Source organism: Zonotrichia albicollis, chromosome 9 (genome assembly GCF_047830755.1).
Source record: "Zonotrichia albicollis isolate bZonAlb1 chromosome 9, bZonAlb1.hap1, whole genome shotgun sequence".
NCBI lineage: Eukaryota > Metazoa > Chordata > Aves > Passeriformes > Passerellidae > Zonotrichia > Zonotrichia albicollis.
The window spans coordinates 26,720,051-26,746,644 of NC_133827.1; the positions used below are offsets into that span (position 1 = coordinate 26,720,051).

At 40.0% G+C, this 26,594-nt stretch overlaps 1 protein-coding gene across 8 annotated transcripts in view; it reads left to right on the forward strand.

The window, feature by feature from the left end:
- Positions 1 to 99: 99 nt before the first annotated feature.
- Positions 100 to 26,594, forward strand: part of AGFG1 (ArfGAP with FG repeats 1) — a 35,540-nt gene continuing 9,045 nt past the window's right edge. For 2 of the 8 annotated variants that reach the window (XM_074547081.1, XM_074547083.1), the window contains exons 1-5: positions 102 to 557; positions 9,299 to 9,392; positions 19,910 to 20,025; positions 20,560 to 20,722; positions 21,693 to 21,849. In XM_074547081.1, coding sequence (XP_074403182.1) covers positions 391 to 557; positions 9,299 to 9,392; positions 19,910 to 20,025; positions 20,560 to 20,722; positions 21,693 to 21,849 — 697 coding nt within the window. In that variant the 5' untranslated portion in view covers positions 102 to 390. Of the gene's footprint in view, positions 562 to 9,298; positions 9,393 to 19,909; positions 20,026 to 20,559; positions 20,723 to 21,692; positions 21,850 to 26,594 lie in introns of all 8 variants that reach the window. The other 6 variants (XM_074547084.1, XM_074547085.1, XM_074547082.1 and 3 more) reach the window with 5 other exon arrangements.

Genomic DNA, 26,594 nt, shown 5'->3' on the forward strand with positions numbered 1-26,594 from the left:
GGTAGGGGGCGCTGCAGCCGGCGGGAGCGCGGGGCTCCGCCGCCGCCGCCATCTCCTCGCTGAGCTCATAAAGGTGTCGCGCAGGTTCCGCCCGGGCTCGTCATTCCGCCGCCCCGGGCCCGGTGCCGCTGCCGCCGCTTCCTCTGAGCTGCGGCCCCCGCCCGCTCCCTCCCTCGTGGGGCTGCCGGTCCGCGTCAGCGGCCACCCCCTTCCCGTACCGGCCCGCCGGCAGGCGCCGGTTGTGCCCTCCCCGCCCCTTCCTCCCCTATCTTCCCCTCACCCCCCCGCCCGCCCGGCCCCTCTCCCGCCGGCCGAGCCCCGGAGCGCCGCCGCCGCCGGGGTGTGAGCGGGGCCCGGCGCCGTGCCGGGCCGTCCCTCGCCGGCGGGGCCATGGCCGCGAGCGCCAAGCGGAAGCAGGAGGAGAAGCACCTGAAGCTGCTGCGGGAGATGAGCAGCCTCCCGCCCAACCGCAAGTGCTTCGACTGCGACCAGCGGGGCCCCACCTACACCGACATGACCGTGGGCAGCTTCGTGTGCACCTCCTGCTCCGGCATCCTGTGAGTGAGTGCGGGAGGGGACCGCCGGCTCCATCCCCCCGGCAGCGGTGACCTCCGCCCCCGGCCGCCGGGGCACGCGTTGCAGGGCGGTGGCGGCCGGGCGGTGCAGCCCCGCCGCGGCTCTCGCAGCGCCGCCGCTCCCCCCGCGCTCGCCCTTCCTGTTGCCGGCTCGGCCACGTCGGAGGGCAGCGGGCAGGGGGCTCTCCCGGGGAAGGGAGGGAGGCCGTCGGGAGCCTTTCCCGGGCGCGTTCGCTGGAAATCCCCGTCGGAGCCCCCGGTGCGGAGGTGGCCGCCGCTGGCAGGGTGTGCGGCGCTGGGGCGCACGGCGGCCCCGAGGCGGTCCGGGGAGGCTCCTCCGGCACGTACGGGGAGCGCGCACGGGCAGCCCGAGCGCCGCCGCCCCACGGAGGGTGGTTAATGAAGCAAGTGTGCGACAATACTTGTGGAAAGGGAAGGGGCACGTGGCTTAGCAGTTCACTGTCATGATAGCCTTGAAGATGCGGGGATACTGACCCTGTCGTGAATGCGTTTACAGATATTATTTAAACGTTAAGTTAAACCACCAGCATGGTTTTATGTGCATCGAGTTCTGCTTGGTGATAGTTTGTAAGACAACCCTTTAAGCTCTGTCTCAGTCGAACTCCAGGCCCAGTGGTTTAAGAGGTTTGATCAGAAAAGTAGAAGCTGGCTGGGGTTTTTTGACTTTACATCGACTATTTCCTACAAACTATATATATAAACCTGGGAAAGGGATTGGCTCTGATAAAGTGATTGCATTTTTCCTGTTCCTCATTCCTGTATGGGCCTTCCTACTACCCCTCCCTTTTCCACCCATCCTTCCCAGCGATAGTGTGTATGAAACTAAGAGTTGAGGTCAGTCAGTTGTGAATTTCATCACATATCCATAATTTGGGAGTCTTCAGTGCTGCTGTTTCCTTAGCTATATCCGTTTGCTTTTATATGATTCTGTAGCATTGTGCCAATGGAATGGAGCAGAATCAGATTAACCAAAGAAAAAATAAATAGTATGTCAGAGGATACAGACTGGTGTTTCTAAAAAGCATTCAGGAGCCTGAACTAATTTCTGTCTCCTTACTACCCCAAACATCCCTTCAAAGTAAGGTCTTGTGTTTTAGAACAAAGTTGGTAATTGTGTTGAAATGCAAAGCAAATATATTAGTTCTTTGCTGAATTTACATGGAACAAACTGCCTTTTATACTAATAGCTAATTAGACTTGGAGTTCTTCTACTTTATGTAGGCTTCTGAACAGACTTGATGCAAATACAGAAAATACATTTAGGTTGTGAAATTGAAAAGAGACTCTAGGTTTTCACACGAACATGCCACTCAATCAGCCAGCTCTGGCTATTGTTTGCTCTCTTAGCAAACTGTTATTTGTGCTGGCATGTGAAACTATTTTAAGCTACTGCACTGAGCTTATTTAATGGTTGCACATGTTCTTACTGGGTTAGACTTAAAGTGTGGTAAAGCTACACCATGAGAGTGTTTGAATTTATTTTTCAGGCTTCCTAACCTTAATAGACAAGTATATTGTGAATGCTGCTGAGGTGCTTAGCGTGGGTTCAGAAGAGTCTGTTCCTTTTATCTGTTGGCTGGGCGGTAGGGACTCCTAATACAGCCCAATTTACAGCAACCAAAGGGATGTACAGGCAGTGAAACAGCTCGTAAGCAGGGGACAGCTGCACTTGGAGTTGGCCATTGCTTGGATGTTACCATGCTTAAAGGAGGAAGACTGTCTGCAAAAACATGGTTAATATATTGGTATTCCAATGAAACACAAATGTTTTTTTCATTCTAAATATGCAGTGTTTTTGTCTTGCTGCAAAAAAGCAACTACAAACTATATGTTTGGTTCTTACAGCTAGTAACACCTACTTATAGCTGGAGTAAATGACTATTAAGAGGACTTAGTTTCCCTTTAAAATAAATTTGGACTCATTCTTTCATGTCAACTTGGAAAAACTTCCATAGGTTGTGTGTGCAGGATTATATATATTGGTTAACACCTTATGACCTAGCCAGTGGTATGTTTATTTGTTAGTGATGAGACTTGGTGTAGATCATGTCTGTTTCATAACTGGAAACTTACTTTTAACACTTCCATGAGAACAGTTCTTCAAACAACTTGTTTATTTCCAAATACTTTTCACTGTAGAATTTCATGGTTTAGGGAAACAACTCGGGAACAAACAACATAATGGCAAATATAAAAGTACTGCTGCTTTTGTAGTTCTTAATGGCTGTTTGTGTTCTGCTTCATAGTACTTGCTTTACTGTAAGGTTTTAATAATCTTAGTACTTTATCTTGTTTATATGCTATGTGAATGGCTTGCATTGCTTCTTGTTTTAATTATTTTTTTCTAATCTGATACAGGAAGTATTCTTGAAGTCAGGTAGACCAGCTTTTTCAAGTATGAAGTGCTCAGTGCAAGATTTAAATACTAGATTAAAAAGTCTCCTTCAGAAAGGTTTCTCAATTAACTAAAAGTGATTGCTAAAATCAATATCATCTTAAATAAGCATGTTATTCTAGATACAGTTAACTCTAAGCTCTTTAAAACTGTAGTATAACTTTTTTACTAGTTTTCTGAAGTGTTTGTTCATTGTCCTGGCAAGGACTATCTAGTCACATCCAAAATCTCAATTCTGGATCCGTCCTGAATTTCCTTAAAGTATTTCATGTCTATCAAAAGAGTGATGCTATGTATTACTAGATTTAGGTTTAAAAACCTACTATTCCTCTACTGTTTCCCAAAATAGTATGTCTAGCTTTTTCATACACTGCTAAAAACAGTGACAGAACTAGTGGCTTTGCTAAAAAGATCTCTTTCTGACTTAATGTTGAAGGTGAATTTTGTCAAGTCAGAAGTGTGGGTGACAGGAGGTTTTTTTCATAGTACCTGGAGTTTAAGTGACTGGGTCAGACCAGGCTTAGCAGAGCAGAAGTTTTGCTGTGTAAAATGGTGCATGCAGGAGAAAGTTCATGCACAGTGCTGTGAATTTGCTTCCTCTTAAAATAGTTCCACTTGTCCCTTGTGTTTAAATTCTTCATGTGGGCAATAAAAGTGTGCTAGCATCACACAAGGTAACTCAAGTTTTTGGTGTTGTACAAGAATCTGAGATATCTGGAATTCTACACGGTTTGTGCCCTGAGAGTGGGAGGAGGTGCTCTGGAGGAGCAGTTGCTCAGGTCAAGATTACAGTCATACACCACAGGAAAATTTCTCTTTATTACAGCAAACCTGCATCTTGGGAGATGTTGGCAGGGAGATTATTTTGGTTTGACAGAAGTCCTTTGATTCAAAGGGTTGTGTTGGTAGCTATGACTATTGTTTTCCTGGATGCTCCCATGTGGCCTGCTGACAGTGACATCCTTCCCTTTGTCTTATCAAGTGCCTCCCTGCCTTGTATCTCAGCTGTCTGTGCATCTCTGCTTTCAAGTACTTCTGTAGCACTCGCAGCCAGCCCGCTCCCAACTTTGATAAAAAGAACGTGTTTTTCAGTTCACCAACAGAAAATATCCCTGTTTAACAGTCTGCTTGCACATGTTTTGAATTATATAATTTTTTATTTTAATCTTGACTCTTTTTTGTATCTGCTGATGTGATAATTAAGGTGCTCCTATCCTTTCTCTAACTGCTCTCTTAACTCCCTCCCAACTTATTTAGGAAGTCTCTTGTTCAGCAACAAGGAATGTTTAGAGCATAGTAGGTACTTTGAGAAATGCTAAAGCCCTTTTATGCTAATTTTTTACAACTGTTGGCCTTCTTCTGGCTACTTGTAATGCTCCTAGTTGAAATTTTAAATTTAAAATTTTCATGGGTAGGGGACTTCTGTATTAGCCAGATAGAAGTATTTGATGGCTGCTGGAATAGTAACAAACGATAAAACCTCTGTGCAGTGGTGATAAGTTATTGTTCTTTACCTAGAATAAGTTTAGCAGAAATTTTAAAAGTCTAAATAAACAGTGCTAGAGTGAAGGTGATTGAGTTAGCATGACTTTGCAGTCCTTTTTTTCCTTTGGAGCCTGTTTGGAAAATGACTCCATGTGTCCTGGGCCTCTGTGTATGTGTAAATATATTTTTTTAAGGATATTTTTTGTGTTTTCAGTTGCAAGGCAGGAGAGCAAAGGAAATATGTCTATACCACATTGAACACTGTGCAGTTCAAAAAGAATGTTTGGTTATTTTTTAAGAAAAAACCTAAATTAATATTAACTCTGCTTCAAAATGTGTGTATGAGTCGTCTGCTATTAAAAATAAATGAGCTTGTGAGATGGCGGAGGGTCTCCAGGGAGGTCTACAAGTATCAGGAATGGCCAGTGCTGCTTGTATTCCTTTTTGCTAATTACAGTAGCACAGAAATAATAATGAGTGCTGTCACACTGGGTTTTCTGGTGCTTGTTTTCTGGACATCTGGGTGTGTGGGGTGCTCTGTGATGGCTCGATATTTGACTTGCCTCTTTAACTTGCTGCATTTTAGGGGATCACATTTTGCTGGCTTAGGTTCGAGAAGGTGTTAGAATCTGATCCAGGGGACGTGAGCAGCGCTGAGCAGCCGTCTGCCCACCGTTCCTCCCTCGAAAGGGACCCTCTGTTCTGCCAGGGCTCACTCTTCACATTTTTCTCCCCTCCCAGCCCCAGCCTTTGCAGTCGGCCGCTCTGCCAACAATCACAAGTTCAACTATAATTTGCCGCTAAATTATGTTAGAAACAAATATCCACTGCTTGTTGACTGTGTTTTGAATGTTTAATGTTTCAGCTGCCAGACTGCAGAATCCTGTGTCAGTGGCCTTAAAGCTTCCTTTGTTTGTGAGAGCAGCAGTTTAACAATGCCCTCTGGAGAACAGAGGTCTCATGTTCTCCGAAGCTGCCCCTGCGCCGAGCTGTGACTCAGTGAGGGTCAGTGGAGGAGCCTCTCGGGGCTGCAGTCTCTGGTCACAGTGCTCTTCCACAGAAATAATCGTTGCTGAGCGTGAAGAAGCTGGCAGTGATGAGTGGGATCTCTGTGTGGGATGTTCTAGCTCTGGTGTGCTGGTTAAGTGCAGATGGCAGAATTGTCTTACTCTGTCATCCTTCCCCGGGGCCTCTTGGAAGGAGAGAGCTGCAGTCTGGTGTAAGTGCTGAGGTGGCGTTTGGTTGCTGCCTTCCCCAGGAGCTCTGTTGTAGGGAAGGGAGTAACTGGTGCTGCTGCACAGGGGCAGGTTGCAAATACTTGTTCAGGGTCAATTTAAATTTAGGCATGGATAATTTGCACTAAGGGGCTGTAATCCATTTGTCCCCTGTTAAATACTGAGTACTGTAAAGCATTAGAACTGTGTGAAACACTTGTCAAATACAAGGAAAGAAACATTTTTCCTATGAAAAAGGAGATTTGGTAATTCCTCATAAGGGATAATTGTACTTGGCTGTCTACCAATAAGCTTCCCCCATATGTAGATGAGGTGTTTGTGAATCATTTGGGTCATTAAATAGTCTCTGTAAGGTAAGGAAGGGTTGGTCCTTGAATTCTGTTTCAAAAATTGCACAACTGCTCTGTTTTAGGGAAATTCCAGGCCATTCATGGATGTTAGTTAGAAATCTTAAAAAAATAGTTTGCTGTTCTAATGGTAGAATCAAAGTATTTTTTCTAAGGAAGATAATGCTTGAGCTGTGTTTGCGTGCAGCTTATTGTCTTGAATTCCTTGTTTTGGGCTGACTTCTTAGGCTGCTTTAGCTTAGGAGGAAGCTTTACATGGGTTCCCTGCATCCTTTGCCATATTCAATGGACATAAATACTTGAGTGTACAGTATTGCAGCTTTATAGTTTACTTTAGATTATGGCTGTTAAAGTTTTGTTCAGAATTTCCAATACCCCTGGATCACTGGACGTGGTGCTGTGCTTTCTTTCATCCTGCTAGACATCTGACACCTCTGTGTGGTGATCTGATCTTTAGGGGGGATGTCTTCCTTCTTTTAGCAGGATGGTGTAAGAGAAATGTGAATTCCTCTTATCCCATGTGGGTATAGTGTGTATAGCAGGAAACCTTATATGTCTGAACTCTTCACTGGAGAGAGAGGCATGGAGGAAGTCTCTGGTGAGATTTAACAAAGCCTTATCTAGGCCTCAACCACATTTAATATTGCTGCTTAATAGAGCTGAAGATACTGCAGATGTCAGTGTTTGTTGTAGTAAATGCTCTAAAGAGCCCTGGCAGATCAGTGTAGAGTAGGTAAGTCTTAGAGAACTTGTGCAGTGCCTTGAAATTGCAAACACAGGCACAACAGAGCACTTAAACTGTACTTACTGCAAAAAGGAATTTCCAGCAGGAGCTAGTGGGAAAGTTGAGATATACTGCCTGTGCTGAGAAACACGTGAATGTGTTAGTGAATAGCTCTGGCTTTTAAATAGCCGTTAAATAGTTTACAACTACCTAACTGTGCTGCTATTGTAATTACTAGGAGGAGAGTAAATTGAACAGACTAAGGCAGACAGAACTGCTTTTATACTTACTGTAAAAGCAGGGGACAGTAATTGTCATATAACATTTGATGGAGCAGATAGATCTGTGTGAAGTGCCAAGTGGATGCCAACTTTGTTTCTGTGCTGTCACTCAATATGTGATGCTACAAGTGCCATTTAGTGAAGTGTAATTACTTGCATGCACAGACTGAGAAGGTGTTTCTTTTAAAAGCCAAAATTAAGCAAAACCTAATCCTAGCACCAGCTCTGAAACAATGAATTTTAACTGCATAGAACTCCTACAGATTTCTTTTAAATTACATCATCTTAAAATCAGTACTTACTTTAAAAAAACCCTCAGATAATATTATAGTATTTTAATAAATGTAGTTTATTTGTGGTGTAGATGATACAGCTAGATGAAAGATGTTAAATTAGTAGCTTTAATTTACCAAGAAATTTAAATATTTTGAGAGAAGATAGTTTAATCAACTATCATAAAACCTCTCTCACCAATTTCAGTGTAACTTCTACCTTGTCAAGGTGCTGAACTGTGGAGTCGAATGTCAGCTGCTCTGATTTCAAAAGTTTGCTGAAGCAAATGGTATTCTGTGAAACAAATTTTCGTATGCCTCTAGGTTTGGAAATGACTTCTGCTTTTAAGGTATTCAAAATGACTGCATTTCGTAGCAAAATACAATTAATTGTTTATCCAGGTGTTTCAAGCAGTGATTATCTCAAATTTGTTTGCTCATGAACCTTAGGCTAAAATGTTACTGCTTAGTGTTCTAAGCCATATTCAGCTTCTGATTAAAAATGTGGAATTCTTTAAAACAGGATCAGAATTGTCTTACAGGTACACTTGAATTCAGGTGTGGATGTGAATCTCCAAGCTAAATGCACAACAGTATTTTTCCCATTAGACTCACTTGGAAAACTTGAACTGCTAAAATTTTTCTGCCAAAGTTGCATTTAATGTTAATATTTGGAATATCAGATTTTTGTCATAGGCTGTTCTGATGGATAACAATTTAATTTATAGCTAACGCTCTTGAGATAATAATGGAGTTTTAAGAAATCTACTGGCTGTCCTAAATTAGATGTCAGTGTCTTTTTGTTGTGTTTTTTCTTTTTTCTTACAAGCAATCTGAACCAAATTTAGAATTAAAAGTGTAGGGACAAATAGAACCAATACAGTTGATTTTCTTAGTGATTTGTTGGGCCTGCATTGCATCCTTGGAAAGCTTTTTGTGTGCTTTGATATCTCATGGTTAGTGTATATGAATTGTTTTTTAAGATGGTATTTCAGAAATCCAGGCCTGATTAACCTGAGTGTTAAACTGGCCCCTGGTACTGCCTGTGGGATGTGGGATGGGATGTTCTTGCATCCACTGGGCACAGCACAGCTTGGCTCTGATTGGAAGCAGCTGTGGGCAAAAGCAGCAGTAGCTAGCATGTGTTTGAAGGAGGAGCTGGAAAAGAAAGCAAGCTGTGCTTCCCCTGGTGCTGCTGCTCAGCGTGTTTGCTGTGTGTGCTCGCAGGCCGTGGCTGAGCTGCGTGTGACAGTGTCAGGCTGTGGAGTGCTGCTGGCCCTGCTGTGGCGTGGATGTGAGAGCTGCCAGGCTGGGCTGCTCGCGTTTGAGCTGCGCCGTTAGCAATGGCATCTCCCATGTGGGAGCACACTAAAACCTGCGTCATTTTGCTTTTGGTCTGGTTACTTCACTAGTGTTCAGGAGGAGGAGTAAGCCCCTGTGAGTTCTCCGGGCAAAATGTAAACTATAAAAATATGCTGTGAGGAAACAGGAAGTGTAGGTTAAAGCAAGAGAAAAATACTGAGCTGGGCAGTTTAGCTTGAAGAAATCTAGTTACTGTGTAGAAGTTGTAATAAGAGATCAAAGTGTGGAAAGAGTTGGAGGAAAAGGAAACTACAACCAAGAAACCCAAGAGTGAGAGACAAAAGGTAGAGGCAAGGGTGAAGCAGATTAGGATTTAAAAAAAAGTCTAATTTTGTTTTCTTAAATTGCATGGAAAGTGCCTGAGTAACTTTGCATGAACAATTGTGAATATTGGTCTCCCCGAAGTTCTTTACTCAGCTTTGCATACTGTGTTACTTGAGAAGAGCTTACACAGCCTTAAGTTGTATGGCAGTACCAAGAATGAGTGTGCTCTACAGAGATGGCTCCTGATTTTAAAGCTGTCTGACTTCTAGCTGTAGTGTTAAACGTGATTGTATGGTGACAAATTCCCCAAGTGCTGAACACCTCTTTCTTCTTTCAGGCGGGGCTTGAATCCACCCCACAGAGTGAAGTCGATTTCAATGACTACGTTCACACAACAGGAAATAGAATTTCTGCAGAAACATGGAAATGAAGTAAGTGTAATTTGGAGAATAAAGTGGGTTTGGCACTTTAGTATTAAGGTTGAAAACACTACTTAAAGAAAACTTAGGATTTTTTGTTTCGGGTTTTTTTTTTGGCAAAATCTAGACAGAAGTCTTTTGAAGCCAACATAATTTGAAATGAGACTTTTGAAGAGCTTATTTCATTCAGTAGCTGATCATCATAATGTTATTGCCCAACCCAGACAATCCAGATTCACATGATCAGTATTTCTGAATTGAGTTTCCTTTTGATTTTGCATAAGGCAATATGCAGCCACTTTTTTTTCCCTGTAAGCTCAGAACTTGAAACTGACTGCAGCAGTATTTACTGAAAGAATGTAGTGTGCCAAAAATAAATACAAAAGTGCAGCTTGTAACTGTATTTCTGCACACTTGGTGTCAGAAAGTCTTCTAGTAGTTTTAATACTTAATAAAATAATAATAATTAATAATAAATAATTTAAATACTTAATAAAAGTATATCCATATAATTACATATGTGTGTTAAAGTCTATCCATATTGAATGTTCTTGGACAGAAGGAGGAAAGGGAGAAATTGTTATCTAGTGAGTAGTTTGCGGCAGCTTTGAAGGGGACAAGTTCTAGCATACTGACTTTTTGTTCCTTTTAATAGGAGGAAAAATCTGAGGTAGATGTTGGATTGACTCTGTGGGAATACATGGAGGTGTTGAGCCCTGGATGTGGCTATTGCTGACTTCAGTTTGAGGGTGTAGTTTGTGTTTTCATAACATGCTGGAGCCTTGAGGATTTTAGAGGCAGATTTTGCCTCTGTTCAAACTAGATAAGGTTCTGCTTCACATTGATTGCATCTGTACCCTGGTTAGTAGAACTATTGATTGTAGGCTAGAGTGTGTTTTATTAGTGTGCTTTTGTGAAGCTTTGTGAGGATAAATCCCATCATTCAGTAAAATGCTGATACTTAAATTTCTTAAAAGTTGGTCCATTCATAACTGTCAGGTTGAAGAATGAAAACAGAAGTAGTAATTTCTTTTTCTGCCCTGGTAAACATGTGTTATTTGTTGAAATGACTGTTAGTGCCTGATTCCTTTAGACAGAGCTAGAACAAGGCCTGCAATCTCCCAGACTTTATAAAATATTCTTGATGGCTTAGGTTGGTTGAGCTTTTTAAAACTGTAGAGCATTGCATATGTGTGTGTATGTATAGAGCATATATTAGTCACTATTACTGACTTTTTGCATAAGGAAATTTAATAAACAGTCATCTGTGGATTCACATAGAGTGTGTTGGAGGCTCCTTCCATAAGATTAGATTATAAACTTCAGCTTTGCTTTAAGCTTCACAAAGTGTAAAGGAAAACATGTGTTTGTAGCTCCCTCCCTGTATTTGTTTTAATTTCATTTCTTACTAAACTACTATGTCTAGAGATGGCTTTGAGTTTGTTTTCACTGATCTGGAACCTTCAGTGATCCCTTCTCAACTGATTAGTGTGGCTGTCCTCATAGCCATGACTAGTCTGTTAATCTTAATGATTTAGTTGATACATAGTTTATTATTGACATTAAAAAAACCACAGACCTCTGCAGTGCTACTCTGTTTCTAAAGCAGAGATCTTTGCACTTGTAGTACTCTAATTAAAGAATTGTAATGATTTAAATGAGCTGCCTCATAAATGAAGATGTCCTTCTGAGTTTAGTTTTAGGTTGTTGATTATTGCTTTAATTCTTAAGTAGAACTGAATAGACACACTAAGTGCTGATGGTACATTTTTAGGAGTGCTCAAATATTGAACAGAAATGATTATTGTTTTAAACACTGTTAGAAGTTTAAAACCTAGTTAAGCATGTTGTTGTACTTTATGTTGCAGTAGTTAAATAGGCATTTTGCTTTCTCATGTAGTATTTGGACTTTGGAATACTTATCTGCAGATAAGATAATGTATTGGACAGAGGAAATTCGTCTGACAAAACCCCCCATTTTTTTGCCTTGCTTAGCTTTTGTTCAGTGTAGGAGGCTCTTGTGTGTATAGGAAGAAAGGAAATTGCCCAAAATAAGACTTTTCAAACATGGAATTGTCCAGTATCAACAGTTATAACAATTCTATAGCGATACATATAAAAAGAAGATCAACTTTTTTTGGCAATCTATCATGTTTAACTTCCATTTTTCTGTAACTTCTAAAATACTTTCATTCCTACTTTCTTGTTCTAGTCTTTCTCCAGCATTGCCCAGGCCTCTGTGATAACCTTTCTTGCTTCCAGATGAGTAGGTCATGGTTGTACAATAGGGATCTTGTTCTGAATACAAAGTAAAATAGTAAGAAAACTTCCATGAGATAAAGTAGTTAAGGTGCTGAGTTGTTCTTAAAGGAAGTAATTTTCTACTCTCATTTAAAGGGTATTTATAAGGTCAGTGTGTTGTATGAGGTTGAAGTCCTGTAAAACAGCCCAACCACCCAAACTAAACAAAGAAACCCCAAAATGCTTCATAATATTTTAAATACCAACTTTCCCCCAGTTGTTGTAAATGTCCCTCTTTGTGGCACACATGGGTGGAACATTCAGTTACTGAAAGGCTTCTGCAAAGCAGCTGCTTCAGGGAGAGATTATGCAGAGCAGCTCTTCCTTAGGTGAGGCACCATCCTCTTCCCCACATGTGCACATTCTAAAAAATTTCTGGCACAGGTAGCTTGAAAATTATTAAATTATTTTTAATGAGTTTTTACTGCTTCAAACAAAGTTTTGAATCCTTGTACTGTATTAGAAGACACCTGTATTTTGGTGTTGCTGACTCATCTGGAGGTACAAACAGCTGAGCAGTCTCCAGTTGTGCTTGTGTTGGGATTAGGTCACTGTAGCAAGAATGGAGGCATCTTCCAGCTGACATTCCTCAAGTGCCTTCTGAAATCCTTTTGAAGGATAAAGGCAGTTCTGACTCACTGGGTAGGGTTTTTGTCTCCTTGCTGTCTTCGTGAAGAGCAGTGTGAGGTATTTTCACATTTTCTCCTTAGGAATAACGAGTTGAGAGTGAAATGGAGATGTGTCTGTTTGAATACTCATCCTCAAATGATGCTGGTGCTGATTTGGCCTCTGATTCAGTTGTGCAATGGTAGTAGGAAGTGAACTTGCTGTTTGAAGAAAGTGGAGGTGGTGCTAATCTCCTGTTGCCATTATAGCTGTGACTATTTATTCAGAAACTTTTCTTCTAAGATGAAGAATGGTATTATGAGGCAAACCAGTTACATAGTTAATTTTTCTCCTACCGTTTTGAAAGATGACAGGTATTTTATAACTTTCCAAATAACCCATTCTAATATGCATGTGGTTGAAGAACAGAATCTTGATGGTCTTGGATTTAGAAAATCTCTGCTACTCTGGGGCAAAGACCATGTTTACCTGAGCAGAATACATGAAGGTATGCTCAGCTGCTTGGAGTTATTTTAATAGTGCTGAATTTTGGTGCCAATTTTCCTGACTCTCAGTAGCACCTGTGCAAGTGCCTGTTTCCTGCACTCTTGCAGAACTGGCAGCAGTCTGAGCCTGGTTCAGAGCTGGTGTTTGATCAGACTAGAATGCTTCCCTAGAATCTCCTGTAGTGTGGAATGTGGCCTGGACACCCTGGAGAGAAAGGAGCAGTCCTGAGCTGGAGCTGATGAGTGCTGACAGCAGGAGCTGTGCACTCAGGTGTCCTTGGAGTACATTGCTGGTTCTGCTAATACCATACACAGATCCATGAGCTGATTGTGTGTAGAACAATGTCTTTGTTAGCTGGATTTACTGCCTTCACTCTGCTTATGAAACCACTATCACTTCTGGACCCAAACTGCCTTTGAAATTAGTACTCTGGCAGTATAAAATTCTTTTAACCTACAGAGATTAATGAATAATATTGACATGAGAAGTGCAGGATTACTAAACAGAGCTATAAATTGCTTACATAAAGAAACTGTTTCCAAATCTTTCTTCCTGTAGGGTGTTATGTTTTGGAACATAGTTTTGTTGTGTGGTAATGTGCAGTTCTTTGCACTGCCAGCGTTATATTTGGTGCATAACTGAGGAGGATATTTTATTGGCAGGGATGGGGAGAAGAAGAAATCTAATTTGGCATTTACCAGCCTCCTGAAAGGTATTATCTTGTTAGAGCTTTTTAAACTAGACTGACACATGTAATCTTCCTATGCAGTGGTATGTCTGGGTCTGCAGAAGTGTTGCAGGTCAAGTAGTGTGCTTTTTCCTAGGTTGGAGTGCAGCTCCTATCAACACAAGCATGTGTCCTGTGAGAGCTTTTCCTTGCCTTGCTGCCTTCATCACATACAGAAGCAGGAGGCTTAATGAGCAAGAACTTAACTTTGCTGGCCTGACTGAATTTTTATTCTTCCTGACTAGCACAGCTGTGCTAAGAGGAGTTTCTGAAGTGTGGTGGCTCAGTGTGTTGTGTAAGCAGAAGGCCTTTGTCTCTCCCATATCCGCCTTTCCCCACACACTGGAGATCTCTATCAGTGAAGTAGTTATAACATGGCAAAACTTGGTTTGGTAGTTGAAATACAAAGCACTGGAATAGAAATAACTGAAGTCTCAGATTCTCAGTGTTTCTGCAAAATTTAGTGGATAGTGCTTATTCTTTTCTTAAGTAGCAGTTTTTTAGTAGGCCTGTTGTTTCCTACTTGCCCAACTCTAAAAGCACACAGGAAAAAACCCCAAAACATGTGAACAAATGTAAAGCAAACCAAAAGCTAAATTTTTATGGAAAACAGGTACATGTATTTTCCTTTTAGTCTTGGAGCTCTTCTTGGAACTCCTGGAAGCATGAAGTGTTACTGGAGGCTGGGTTTTAAACCAGAAACCTTTCTGATTAACTTTGTGGTGTGCCAGATGTGCACTGACTGGGATGTGTTCTTTGTTGCTTTCTGTCAAAGCTGAAAACAAAGGTAATTTCTCAAAGTGCAGGGCTACAAATGTAAATACGGTATGGAAAACCTGATGTATGGTAAATATAACTACTCTGGGGAAAAGAGTCTCAGATGGAATAGCTGTGGAGTGCATATTCAGGGAAACCAATGCAATGAAGAGAAATATAGGTAAAGGCTTTATTATAACATACAATATGCACTTGGCCCAATTTCTCCTTTCAATGATATATTTAAGTTACAGAAACTCACAGTTTCTGCCTTGCTACCTCCTGGGTTTTTATCTAGGTCAGGGTGAGTAGGTTGATGCTGGTTGTGATTCTCTTTCCCTCTTTACTTCATGCTGTACTTGCTGATCTAATTCTGAATGTCCCAGTATCTGGTTGCCAAGTGTCTAATGACATCCCTTGCAGGACTGGAGCTTGTTGGCAGAGGACAGGTACTATCCTTCCCAAAGCAGTTGTAAAGGGATTCTCATGAACTCTTAAATTCCATGAAGACAACTGCTGAATCTTGGTATCTACTTATTGTTATCTGACAAGGTAAAACTTTGCTTTGTCTTGATTTTTGCAGCCCCCAGAGTGTAGTAGGGGCAAAACTTCAAAGTATTGCTTCTGTCAAGCCTTCAACAAAAGTAGACTTTCAAATGCTGCATACGCTTAGTCATTCTGACTTCAATGCTCTCCTTTTTTTTTTCCTCTGCTCTGTTGGTGAACCAGTGGGACATGGACTAATTATACTTTTCAGGGACAGTGGACAATGATTATGGATTGTTGGATATGTTCCACTGTTTCTAGGGGCTTCCACATAACTTGAATGTTTACTCTTGGCTCGAGCTTGTCAGGCTCTTCTCTAAGCAGACCATTTTATTTGATAGAGCTGTGATTATCAAAAGGAGGAGTATAGCAAAGCTTTCAGCAAATAAACAGAGCTTTTGAGCACAGGCTTATTTGTGCTGCTGTTGCAGAAAGAACAATATTAATATTAAATGGCTGAACCAGAGTATTCCCAATGAGATGGTGCAATGTAGAAGGATTTCAGAAAGGCATAGAATTTTTAGGCCCACTACCTTAATAGTAGTGTTGTGTAATTGTGTGGTGAGTTGGGATGATGGTTCATATATTACCTGTAAAAGCAAAGGAATGAGTAATTCTGTTAAAATGGGACTGAAGATGTGTCATACAACTTGAACAGTGGCATTTTCTGAATGAGCTCTGCAAGTGTGATTTATATATGGAGCTGTTAGAGGGGTGGTTTGAAATACATACTCCTTGGGATATCAAGTTCAAATTTCTCAAAACATATGTTTTCAAAATTACCTAAAATTGTGAACAATTACTTCCTTGGATTTTTTTTTCAGATAGTGAATTTGTATTAAATAATGTGTTTAGTAGAGTAGCTGCTTGTTTAAGGCCTGGGTTTGTGCAGGTTTACATTTGCTTTAATGCCTTTTTGCAGTTTCTCCCTGCTCCCATGTCCTGCAAGTAATGTCCTGCAAGAGTGAGCACATGCTGTGGATGGCTGTGCTGAGTAACTGTGGGAGTAGCTGTGCTCTTCAGGTGTCCTGCCTGGGCAGCTCTTGGGCCAGACAGAACATAGCACTGAAGCTTGTGATGAGGTGTTGGCAACTAAAATTGCCAGATCTTTCTGTAGTTGTACTGGTTTTTTATTGCTGTTGTAATGAATCTTTTGGTATTTATCCAATTCAGATGGTGAATTAGTCCGGAGTAATCAGGGTACCAAAGGTATAAATGCTGAGTAATCTTCCCCCACCATAAACAACAAGTTTTATGGCATAAGTTTCTCTGATATTTATCACAAGAGTAACTTTTGAATAGCTTTGAAACAAAAAATATGATGACCTGATCAATAAAAATAAAGCAAAAAAATTTCTCACAGCAAACTCCTTTCTTTGCACAAGATTCAGGACTGTTGGTGACTTACTTTAAAGAGACTGTGGACAGATAGCCACTTCAAGAAAACACAATTACATGATGTGAGTTCTGTCTTTGTAAACAGTATTTTTTAAATTTTATTTTTCAATTTTCATTTCATCCTGTGGTATTGCACAGCTCTCTGCCATTTGTGTTTTTTTAGATGGCTGAAAATTGTTTTGTGGTTCACTTGAAGCATAATCAATGCAGTGTTGTGGGTCCCTGTCAAGTCAGATGATGGTAGCAGAAGTATAGCTAGACAGAGCACACAGGTCACCAGCAAACAAGGGAAGACAACGAGCCTTTTATTGGGCTCTGAATGCCTGCTTGGAATGGCTGCTGATGTTGAAAGCATTGTGTGCTGCTTCAGACAGAAATATGTGCCTTTCCATGCTTTCTGGTGTGGTTCTAAAACTTCATAAGATACAGCTTTCCAAAGGATTTAAGTCACAATTGTGTAGGTTGGTAAAAACCTTTAAGATCATAAAGCCCAACTGTAGTAGGAAGACAAAACAGCCTTTTTTTGGCATAAGCATGGTCTGAAATGCCCTTATGAGGATGTGATTTACCCTTCGTATTCCAGTCATGTTGTACACCCACTTACAATCTTATGGTTTCTTTCCATCATTCTCACTAATCCAGACTACTCTTATCTATTGTGGGTGTCTGGTTTTGGTTTAAGACTGATCCATTTTAAGAACATTTAAGAAATTGTACTTCCTCTGATAACTCTTAGGTTAAGAAACCTAGATGGAATTTAATTTGCATTTGGTGTGGTAAATGTTTTACACTGCTTTTGTACAGCTCCTGCAGTCAGACTCTGGTACAATGAGAATGTCTTGCTGAAGTGTGTGTGACTAAGTAGGCTCTTTGGCTTAGTGGTTGTCCATTAATAAAATTGTACATGGTAGTAAAATTGGTTGCCCATTTAGTAAAACTGTTCTCTGTGCTACCAGCAGCAGAAGAACACAGAGTGCCGGGCAGTTTGTTTAAATTAATTACAGTAGTGACTTAAGGCATATTCCACTTGTTACTTCCTTTTGTGGTTAGGTATTTAGAAGGAATTAGTTGCTCCAGGAAACACTTTTGGAAGCCTGAAAGGTTTTCTGAAGGTTTGCAGAAATTGCAGTGCAATGGCAAGAGCTGATGCCTTTAAGAAGCTTGCATCATTTTAAACGAACAGGTGTTTGTTCAGCACAGTCCTCCTCCGTTCCTCTCTGCATATTCATAGAACTGGATCTACTATGGCTCTGTAGCTGCTAATGATCTGGAGTCACACAGCACCTTGTTTTCTGAGTCCTCACAGAAACCGCCTGTAGTGGTCATGATGGCCTGAGACATTGACACGGAGCTGTGGTGGTATTTTTTTGTTTGGATTGTTTGTTGTGGGGGTTTTTGTTTGGTTGTTTTGAGGGTTTTTTGTTTGGTTTTCTTCCCCCCTTACTCCAAATGCTTAGGCACTTCAGGGGGAATGGAAGATGAAGCAGAAAACTGGGAGGGAGAAATATGAAAAACTGGGTTGTGGTTTGTTGCTGTGAGTTGATCTCTAGGTCTCAATGGTAGCAGTGACATGGTAATTGTGATGAGTTTCTTTGATCTGACTTGTTTTGGATGGCAGGAGAAGCAGAAGTAATTGGATGGTCTGATAAGGGTGTGGAGGAGGCCTCCTCTGTCATTGGCCAGCACATCTCGGGCTGGATGCAAACTGATGATCATGGTAGAGCCCCAGGTGTTACAGGGCTGTGTGCAGAATCAACTGGGGGCTGTTGTAACATTTGTCTTTCTGCTTGTCTGAAATTGAGCCCAGTTTTTCTTCAGTATTTCCTGATGTTCTTTCCAATATTGAAGTTGGGGTTGGGGAGGGACTGTGTAGATTTGAGCACCACCAACTCCTGCTGCTAGAGATTCTGTAAATAGCCACAAGCAGGACTTCTCTTCCTCCTAGCAATCATATGACTGCTGCTTGTATAGTTATACTCACAAATCTAAGTATGGAAATACTACTGCTGGCTCACTTCAGGCTATTCACTGCAAGTTTAAAGCTACACACATAAATATTCTGATTTTATATATTTTGTCACCAAAAAGTAGTGAAAGATTGATACTGTTAAAACAGTGATTCTTGATATTAGCTTTTACTTTAGAACAGACTTGTGACTTTTTTGACTAAGTTTGTCTTCTAATTTCGTATGAAGATGTATTAAATAATTAAGCTTCATTTTATCTATTACTATCCTGTAAATGACTGTTTAATTTTGAGAATTCAAATCAGTGCGTTGAACTTGATCCTGTTGTGGAGTACAATTGCAGAATGAATGCAGATTTGCTGAGTTTGTGGTAGTAACTACTGATCTTAGCTCTAAATTAGCTGTATAAATACTAATTTAAAAATATCTTTTTATCATTAGATCTGTTTCCTGTTGTTGTTTGTCTCTATCCAGTAGGATGATGATAATGTTGGTAATAAGGACTGTTAGGTGTTGAATATGCAGTTGGACTATTTCGAGCTGAAACATCAAAAATGAAATACATAGTTAGGATGTCTGCCTGATCTCTCTAATGCTGAGCAATCTTGGAAATGACCTATAAGATTTATCATGTTTGCCAAGTAGTTTGGGGACGATGCAGAGGTGGGAGTATCACAGTGTCTACCTTGATTTGGCAGCTTTCAGAGCAATCAGTTTTGTAGCTCCTGGTTGTTAGAGCCTGAAGGTCACTGGGGACAATGTTGAAAACCTGACACTTGCAGGGATAGAGGGCATGTTTGTAGTAGGCAGGTAGGAGGCATGGTCGGGGCTGTTTCAGAAAGGGTGTGGGTAGAAAAGGTATGCATCATAAAAACAAAGCTTTTTTGACTCTGCTTCTCTGGAAGAAACCTGTTCTAAAAGGGCACTGTGATTTTTGAGGGCAGCTAATGTTTGGTGTTATTGTTTGGGTGCATATTCAGGTTACTTGCAGAATAGTCTGAAGGGCTTAAAACATTTAATGTTAAAACTCCTACATCTTCTTTAGTTTTGAGAACACCTTTCCTCTTGTTTTGCTCAAGAATTAAAGCTTGAACATACTGAGAATTTTGCAAGTGGTTAAACTTCTGCTCACTCACAACTACAATTAGAAAACGAAATTGGAGCAAGAGTATTTTTACCCCTTATCTCATACCATCACTCATATATGGTATTGTAGAAACTGCATCATGGTAACAAAGGCTGTTGAAAAAACAGTTCTTGTACTCAAATAGTAATTAAAAGTATAAATACTGAACCTTGGATTCTTTAAAATCTACCATTTGAGGCTTAAGGCATATGGAATCTGTTGAAACAGTTTAAGCCCTGAAGTGTGGTAAGGGAATGTATAGAATTAGGTGAAGGAGAAGAATTTTAAAGATTGCAAGTAGAAGTCAGGTGCTTTGCATTTCATGAGCACATTCTACAAATACTTTGCAAAAGGAGTGTTGAATGATGAAATTGGATGCTGGGATCTGCTTGCCCTGCTGTGACAGGAAACTTCGGGTATTTAGACTAGTACATGATGCGCCAGTCAGTTGTTAAAGCAGCTCAGTCTGGAATATAAATTATGCAGCCACACACTTTAATGGTTTAATGTATTAACAATAGTAAACTTATTTAAGTTTTGAATTAAGGAATTTTCTCTGATTAATCTGTGTTGTTGTGGTTTTTTTTTAATTAAGGTGTGCAAACAGATTTGGCTCGGCCTATTTGATGATAGATCATCAGCAATTCCAGACTTCAGGGATCCACAGAAAGTAAAGGAATTTCTACAGGAAAAATATGAAAAGAAAAGATGGTAAGATACCTTTACTATTATAAAGATTGCCCCTATGATGAGGAGTGAAGATGGACTGTTTGCTCTCCTTTTGAATATTATTTCCTTCTTTGAATCTGCACTTTAGACCAGATTACACACTCTAAAGTGAAATGATTTCTGAACTTTATGTAGAGCTCCTATAGAAAGCAGAGAAGGCAAACTAAACAAATTTCTCAGTGTTCATATTGATGGAACAGAAATGGCATAAGAGGATGTCAACAACAGTGTAAAGTAACAATTTTGCAAACTTTTTTTCCCCATCCGATTTATTAGTATGGGAAAGACATGTTTTTTATTGAATAAGTGCTAAAAATATTGATGACTTTAAATTCTAGTCCATTAAAAAAAAACAACTCTTGTCATATTTAAAGAATAGGTACTTTGCAAACTACTGATGCAGTCTATTGCAGGATCAGGGTTTCAGTAGCAAAGCTGAGATCTGCCAGGTCTCAACTTCAGACTCAAGAACTTTCATGTGAAACTTGTAAACACCACTGCTCTTCTTGCATGTAGGTATGTTCCTCCAGAGCAAGCAAAGGTGGTGGCATCAGTCCATGCATCCATCTCGGGCTCTTCTGCCAGTAGTACAAGCAGCACGCCTGAGGTGAAGCCGCTCAAATCTCTCTTGGGAGAAGCTGCACCCGCACTGCACTTAAACAAGGGCACACCTAGCCAAGTGAGTAATGATTGCTGAGGGGCACAGGACTGTTTGCAATCCTTGTAACTCTTTCAGTGGCACAAAAATTCTTGCAGTAACAGTTGCTGTGATCTGTAGGAACTGATATGATCACTGTATGTTGTGTATTTTTCTGAAGTATATACATGTTTGCAGATCAGGTACTAAATGAAGTTTGTTTCTATTGACCAAATTGATTTTTAATGGTTATTTTCAGTAAATAGAGTTGTCCATTGTGATAGGATTAATTGTCGTTTGCATAAATACCTCTAAAGTTTAGACCTAATGTGTTATATTTTAATTTTTGCATTTTCTCTCTGAAAATAAGAAAATGACTGATGTTAACTGTGAGATTAGTAGTGACTATGTGGATGAAAGCATGTCATATTTATTATCACTTCCTATGCATTCTAAAACTGTCTTATGCTGTAATGTAAAGTCAAACAACACTATGTACTTAGATTTTTGGAGGGAAGACAGTTTGTTTGAAAACTGCCATCAGGATACAGGCAACTCTTAAATGGACCTCTTTTAACTCAAACAGTAGAAAATTGCAACTTCAAGCCTTGCTATTAAATTCTTCAATTTTTCTCTTATACTGAATTCTAATGTTTTTTTCAGAATGTAGTGAATAAATATTTTCTGTCTTGTAAAATTAAGTTTTATTGCTTGTATTTACAGTTTCAAATGCAAAATCTGAAGTTGCTAATAATATCTTGCTACTTTAGTCTTCTGGGTGCATTTAAACCATGTAAATCTGCAAGAGTTGCTTTAAGAGCCAGAGTAATAGCATATAAATAGTCTTCCTTGTACTGTGGGAGGAGGGTGTGTACTACATACAGCATCTTAAACTTCAGGAATAATTGTCTTGTTAAAGAAATAAGCTTAGTCTAGCCTTCTAATATTTTGTAAATGTCAGTTTGGTAAAACACCACCTTTTTGTAGTAGCTAATTGAAATCTTGTTTGTAGTCTCCTGTTGTAGTTCGATCTCAAGGACAGCAGCAACAAGAAAAGAAACAATTTGACCTCCTCAGTGACCTTGGCTCAGATATCTTTGCTGCTGCCCCTCCTCAGTCAACTGCTACAGCGAATTTTGCTAATTTTGCACACTTCAACAGTCATACAGGTAGGTATTTGGACCACTGTACCCTTTTTAATTGTATAAAATGTAGTTTTAATTTTGATGGGGTTTGACTAAACTTCATGAGATGTATGTAATCTCTGTGCCTTAGGAATGTGGTGTTGTTGAAAGTTTCTTTCAGGTCTTTATAAAGAAAGGTTGAAGACGTAAAGACTGACAATTCTGCTTTGGGAAGTGGGGGTTGCTATAGCTGTTCTCTAGGATATGTATGATTACACTGTTTCTGCCTACTACTAAACTTTAGGTTCTTTGGGGGAGAGAGTGAGAGGATGAGTAATAAATTGTTGAGAGAAGCTGATATCAGACCTTCAATTTTCTTTCTGAAAATTATTAGGAAGAGCATTCATGAAAAGCAAGCAGATACAGAGACTTTAAAGGAGTTCAAATGTATTGATAATAACTGCCAATTTGTCAAAGGAAAAACCAAGGCTTGCCCAGTTTAAAGAGTGATCTCATCTTTTGTGTGTGTGTGTTTGAAAGCTGAGTACTGCCCATGTGAGCAGTATTCTGTAGTTTCAGGAAGGATAAACAAGCCTTGAACATATGTATTGACTGAGGAAAGAGGATAGGCCTTGAATTCTTGGAGGATGACTTCAGTAAAATATATTGAACCCTCAGGGGTTTTTTTTCCCAGCCAAAGACCAAGAGCCATAGAAATGTATCCTAAAGACAAAGTCAATTCTGTGGTCACTGAAGTTTCTTGTTGCTAGCTTGCCTTGTAGTTGTGGGAAAGTACCTTTGCCTGCCTGGTCTGAATGGGCTTTTCATCTAGTTATTCTGAGAGAAACTGTGATGCTGCTAAGCTACTCAGAGAGATTTCTTGCAAATCAGTCCTGAAACTGTTAACAGACAAGATAAACTATGAGGAGCTGAGCAAAATACCAAGATTTATCCAAATTAATGTGAAATAAATGTCTGAATTCAGTAACACTGCAACAGCAATTGTTATTCTGTGTGTTCTGTAAAATCCTTAAAATTAGATTTCATGTTAATGAAAATTTTGGAGGTGTTTTAACTGGGAGAACTTCTGCTGGCCAGTGCTGCATAGTGTTACAGAAAAGGCTGCAGATGGTTAATTTTTTCTAATAATTTCTTTCCAAACTTGTTGCTGAATGATTCTTTATTTATATACCCTTTATTATTCTTAGTGCTTTTTAGGAGCTGAAAATTCCATTAAAGCAGTATTTCAATACTGTGTTCCAAATCTGGGTAAAATTCCACTGCGTCTCTGCTGGGTAATTTTTAGAAGGATAGAAAGCTGTAGGAACACTCCAGAATAAATAAAATCTGAGGAGAGAGTCTGTTAATTTCTGGTCACAAACTAACCATTGTGGTCATTCCCATGACTTCTTACCATAGAGCCCCAAGCAATATCAGTGCTAGAAAATCAGTTTCTAAAAGGCAGAAACCCCATTCTGAGTGTGTGATAGCTGAACATGTATTGCAGACTTGCTACCTGAGGGTGTTTTCTAACTTGCTGTAGTAAAATGCTTGTAAGGCATGTCTTGTGTGCAGTAAGTACAGGGTAGTGTTAGTGAAATGAGTAACAAAATGTTACAGACTCTTCCTTTGGAACACAAGGAGGGTTGATCAGTCTGCCAGCTTTGGCAAAAATGAGTTTGAAATGCTCATTAAGGAGCTGTATAAACATGTAATTTTTGTTAGCAATTACACACTGCTAAGGAGGATGGGAGAATTTGCACTTAGTCCAGTGCTCCTTTCTCGAAGTTTATAGTCTGGTCTTCTTGTTTTAGGGCTTGGTTTTAGCTGTGCATGTAAAGGATGGACTTTTTTCCCTTCTTGTTCACAATACCAACTAAATCACTGAAGAGACCAGCAAATTAGGATCCTTCAATACAAGTTACTGAGTGTGGCAGCTGATAGGAAAATATTAACAAACTTGTCCTGTAATCTGTGAAGTGTAGGTGTAAATCTTGAAAATTATGCAGGAATTGCAATTTGTGATATGTTTCTGCTTTCCAAGTTCTTTAATGTATTAAGCTGGTTCAGGATATTGTTGCTTATTAAAGGAGAAACATACTGACCTTATGTTTGCTGTCGGTATTTAATTTACAAAGTTCTGTAATTTCTGCAAAATCGAGATTTTGATTTGTCTGTAGTTTATAGATTGGTAATTGCAGCAAGGATCAAAATTTTTGGCACCTAAGTTTCTTAAAAACTGATGGAATAGATGACCTGCACAAAAGATTTTACAAAGGTGTAGTGACACAGCACAACTGTATTACAGATAACATGGAAGAAGAGACCTTATCTAGAAAAAACAAAATAGTATAAGAATTATTTTGTGGAGTTTTTTTTTGGTTTTTTTTTTTGTTTTTTTTTTTTACTTTAGGTATACGTAGATTTTATTTTAGTTCTTTTTCTATTTTGCAGTGTTTCATTCCTTTATTACATAGGAGGTAGTACAAACCTCACAGAAGAACCTGCAGAGATTGTAGGAGCAGCTGGCATTGCCATGACTGGTGTTGTCATCCCTGGCTGTAGCCAACTGGCTTTTGTACTGCCTTGTTGGTCTGCAGTGTCAAGGGCAGCTGTAAATCCATGGCAGTCTGCAACCCCCTGCAGTTCCTGAGCTTACTTAGGATTGTTCTTGGGTTTTTGTGTGGAGAGCTGAATTTTGGAATTGGCAATTTATGTATTGTCCAGGTGCAGGAGAGTACAAGTCTTGCCTGGTCTTTACTTTTGTGTCACATTTACAAAGGTTGACATTTTACTGCATAAAATAAAACAAGATTAATATCAGAATACTCTGCTGAAAAGGTTTTGCAGCAGGACTATTTGAACATGGGCTCACTTGAAGGTCATCCTTTCTGTGTCAGCTGATACAGTAAAATGAAGTGTTTTGTAATGTAATACACTCCAGTTTTTAATTTGGGCCCAAAAGATATTTCATTTAAGATTCTTGACATAGTTTTCTGTTTGTGTGAGTGATTAAAATGAATAATATTGCCCTTATTCTAGAAGTGACATTTAAGTGCTTAATCCTCTTTGGTCAACTAAACATCAGTCTCTTGCCTGTCCAATTGATGCATTAGGATGAAAGCATCACTTTCATTTTTAAAGTAAATTCTTAATCTGTTCCTATTAAAAAACTATTGGTTTAAACACCAAAACAGCTCAAACTTTGCAATTTGGAGTCTGTAAAATGCTGTTTGAACCAATACAAAGGATATCATAGAAGTAATTTTGTGTCTGTTTGTGCCAACTTTTTGCGCACTTCAATAACTTTCCCATGATCTTGCTTTCACTTTGATATTTTTTTTTCTCCTTGCTGACTCCCATGCTGTGGTGGGTTCCAGGTGCCCAGGGGGCTGTGTGTTCACTCTCCCATCAGCAGGCTTGGGGAAGACATGAAAAAGCTGCTGAGTCAAGAGAAAGTAACTGGGCAAACGAGACTTGACTTATTTATTGACAATAATAGAGTAGGATTGTAAAAGAATAAAACAAAATCCACCTTCATCCCTTCTTGTGAGGTGTAATTTCACTCCTGACCATTTTAGCTCCTCCCCATGAGGGGGCTGAGGAATGGGCATTGCAGTTAAATCAAACGATTTTGTCTCTGTTACTACTTCTTCCTCATGCAGTGTGGGTCCTTTCCATGGGGTGCTGTCCTTCAGGCAGGGCCACAGCTCCTGCCAGAAACCTGCTCCAGCAGCAGCTTTCCATGAGCTCCAGCTTCCTCATGCCCTCCCTCCCTGCCCTGGCATGGCTCCTGCAAGGCTGCAGGGTGAATGTGTTACACCATGGTCCTTCATGGGCTGCAGTGAGACAGCCTTCCTTACCATGCTCTGCTCCATGTCCTTCCCTCCCTCTTAGCTGACCTTGGTGTCTGCAGTGTTTTCTCTTGCGTTTTCCTCACTCCTCTCTGCCACAGCTGCTGCACTCTGGTTTTTAACCTTTTTAACCACAGTGCCCCAGCCAGCACTGCTGTAGCCTTGGCTTTGGGCAGTGGTGGGGCAGTCTGGGGCTGCAGCAGCTGTGCAGCAATGGGGGCAGCTTCTGTTCACTCCTCCCAGGGACCACCCTGGCTGCTCCCTGCTGCCAAAACCATGCTCTGTAACCTAATGCTTATGCACATGGTTTATTAAATGTGGTATTGAGTCCAGCCAAACCTCACTCTCTCCCAGGGTACTCTGAGAAGGAAAGTGCAGGCACTTTCCTGCTAATTTATATTAGCAGCATTGTGGAGTACAGTAGTTTGTATTAAAATGTCTTTTCAGTTTTTAAGTTTATAGTACAGATATTTTTGAATAGAAATTAATTTAAATAATACAACTTTTAATTAGCACTATCAGATTATTAAGTTACAGTACTTCAGCAATCAGCATAATTTATTTGTATATACTTAATCTGCAAAATCTCTCCAGAATAAACAAATTCTAACCTAAAAATATAATGTATTGCCATCTGTTATTCCAGAAGGTGTTGTGTGAGCTTTCTTTAGATTGCAATTCAAGTTATCTTTATAAAAGGGTTTGGTTTGCATTTGATTAAAAACATTTTTTCCTTTCTTGCTTATAATAGAGTTGAAGGGCTTCTGTGGAGCTTACCAGTTAGGTGTGCAATTTCTGTTGAGTCTATATATGCTTGAATGTCCAGCTGGTCAAAATTAGATTAGTGTTAACTTCTATTTTCTCCTATAGTATGGCACAAAAGGAAGGCAAAAAATGAAGTTTTACTTGAAATTTCCTTGGATTTAATTTTGTGGA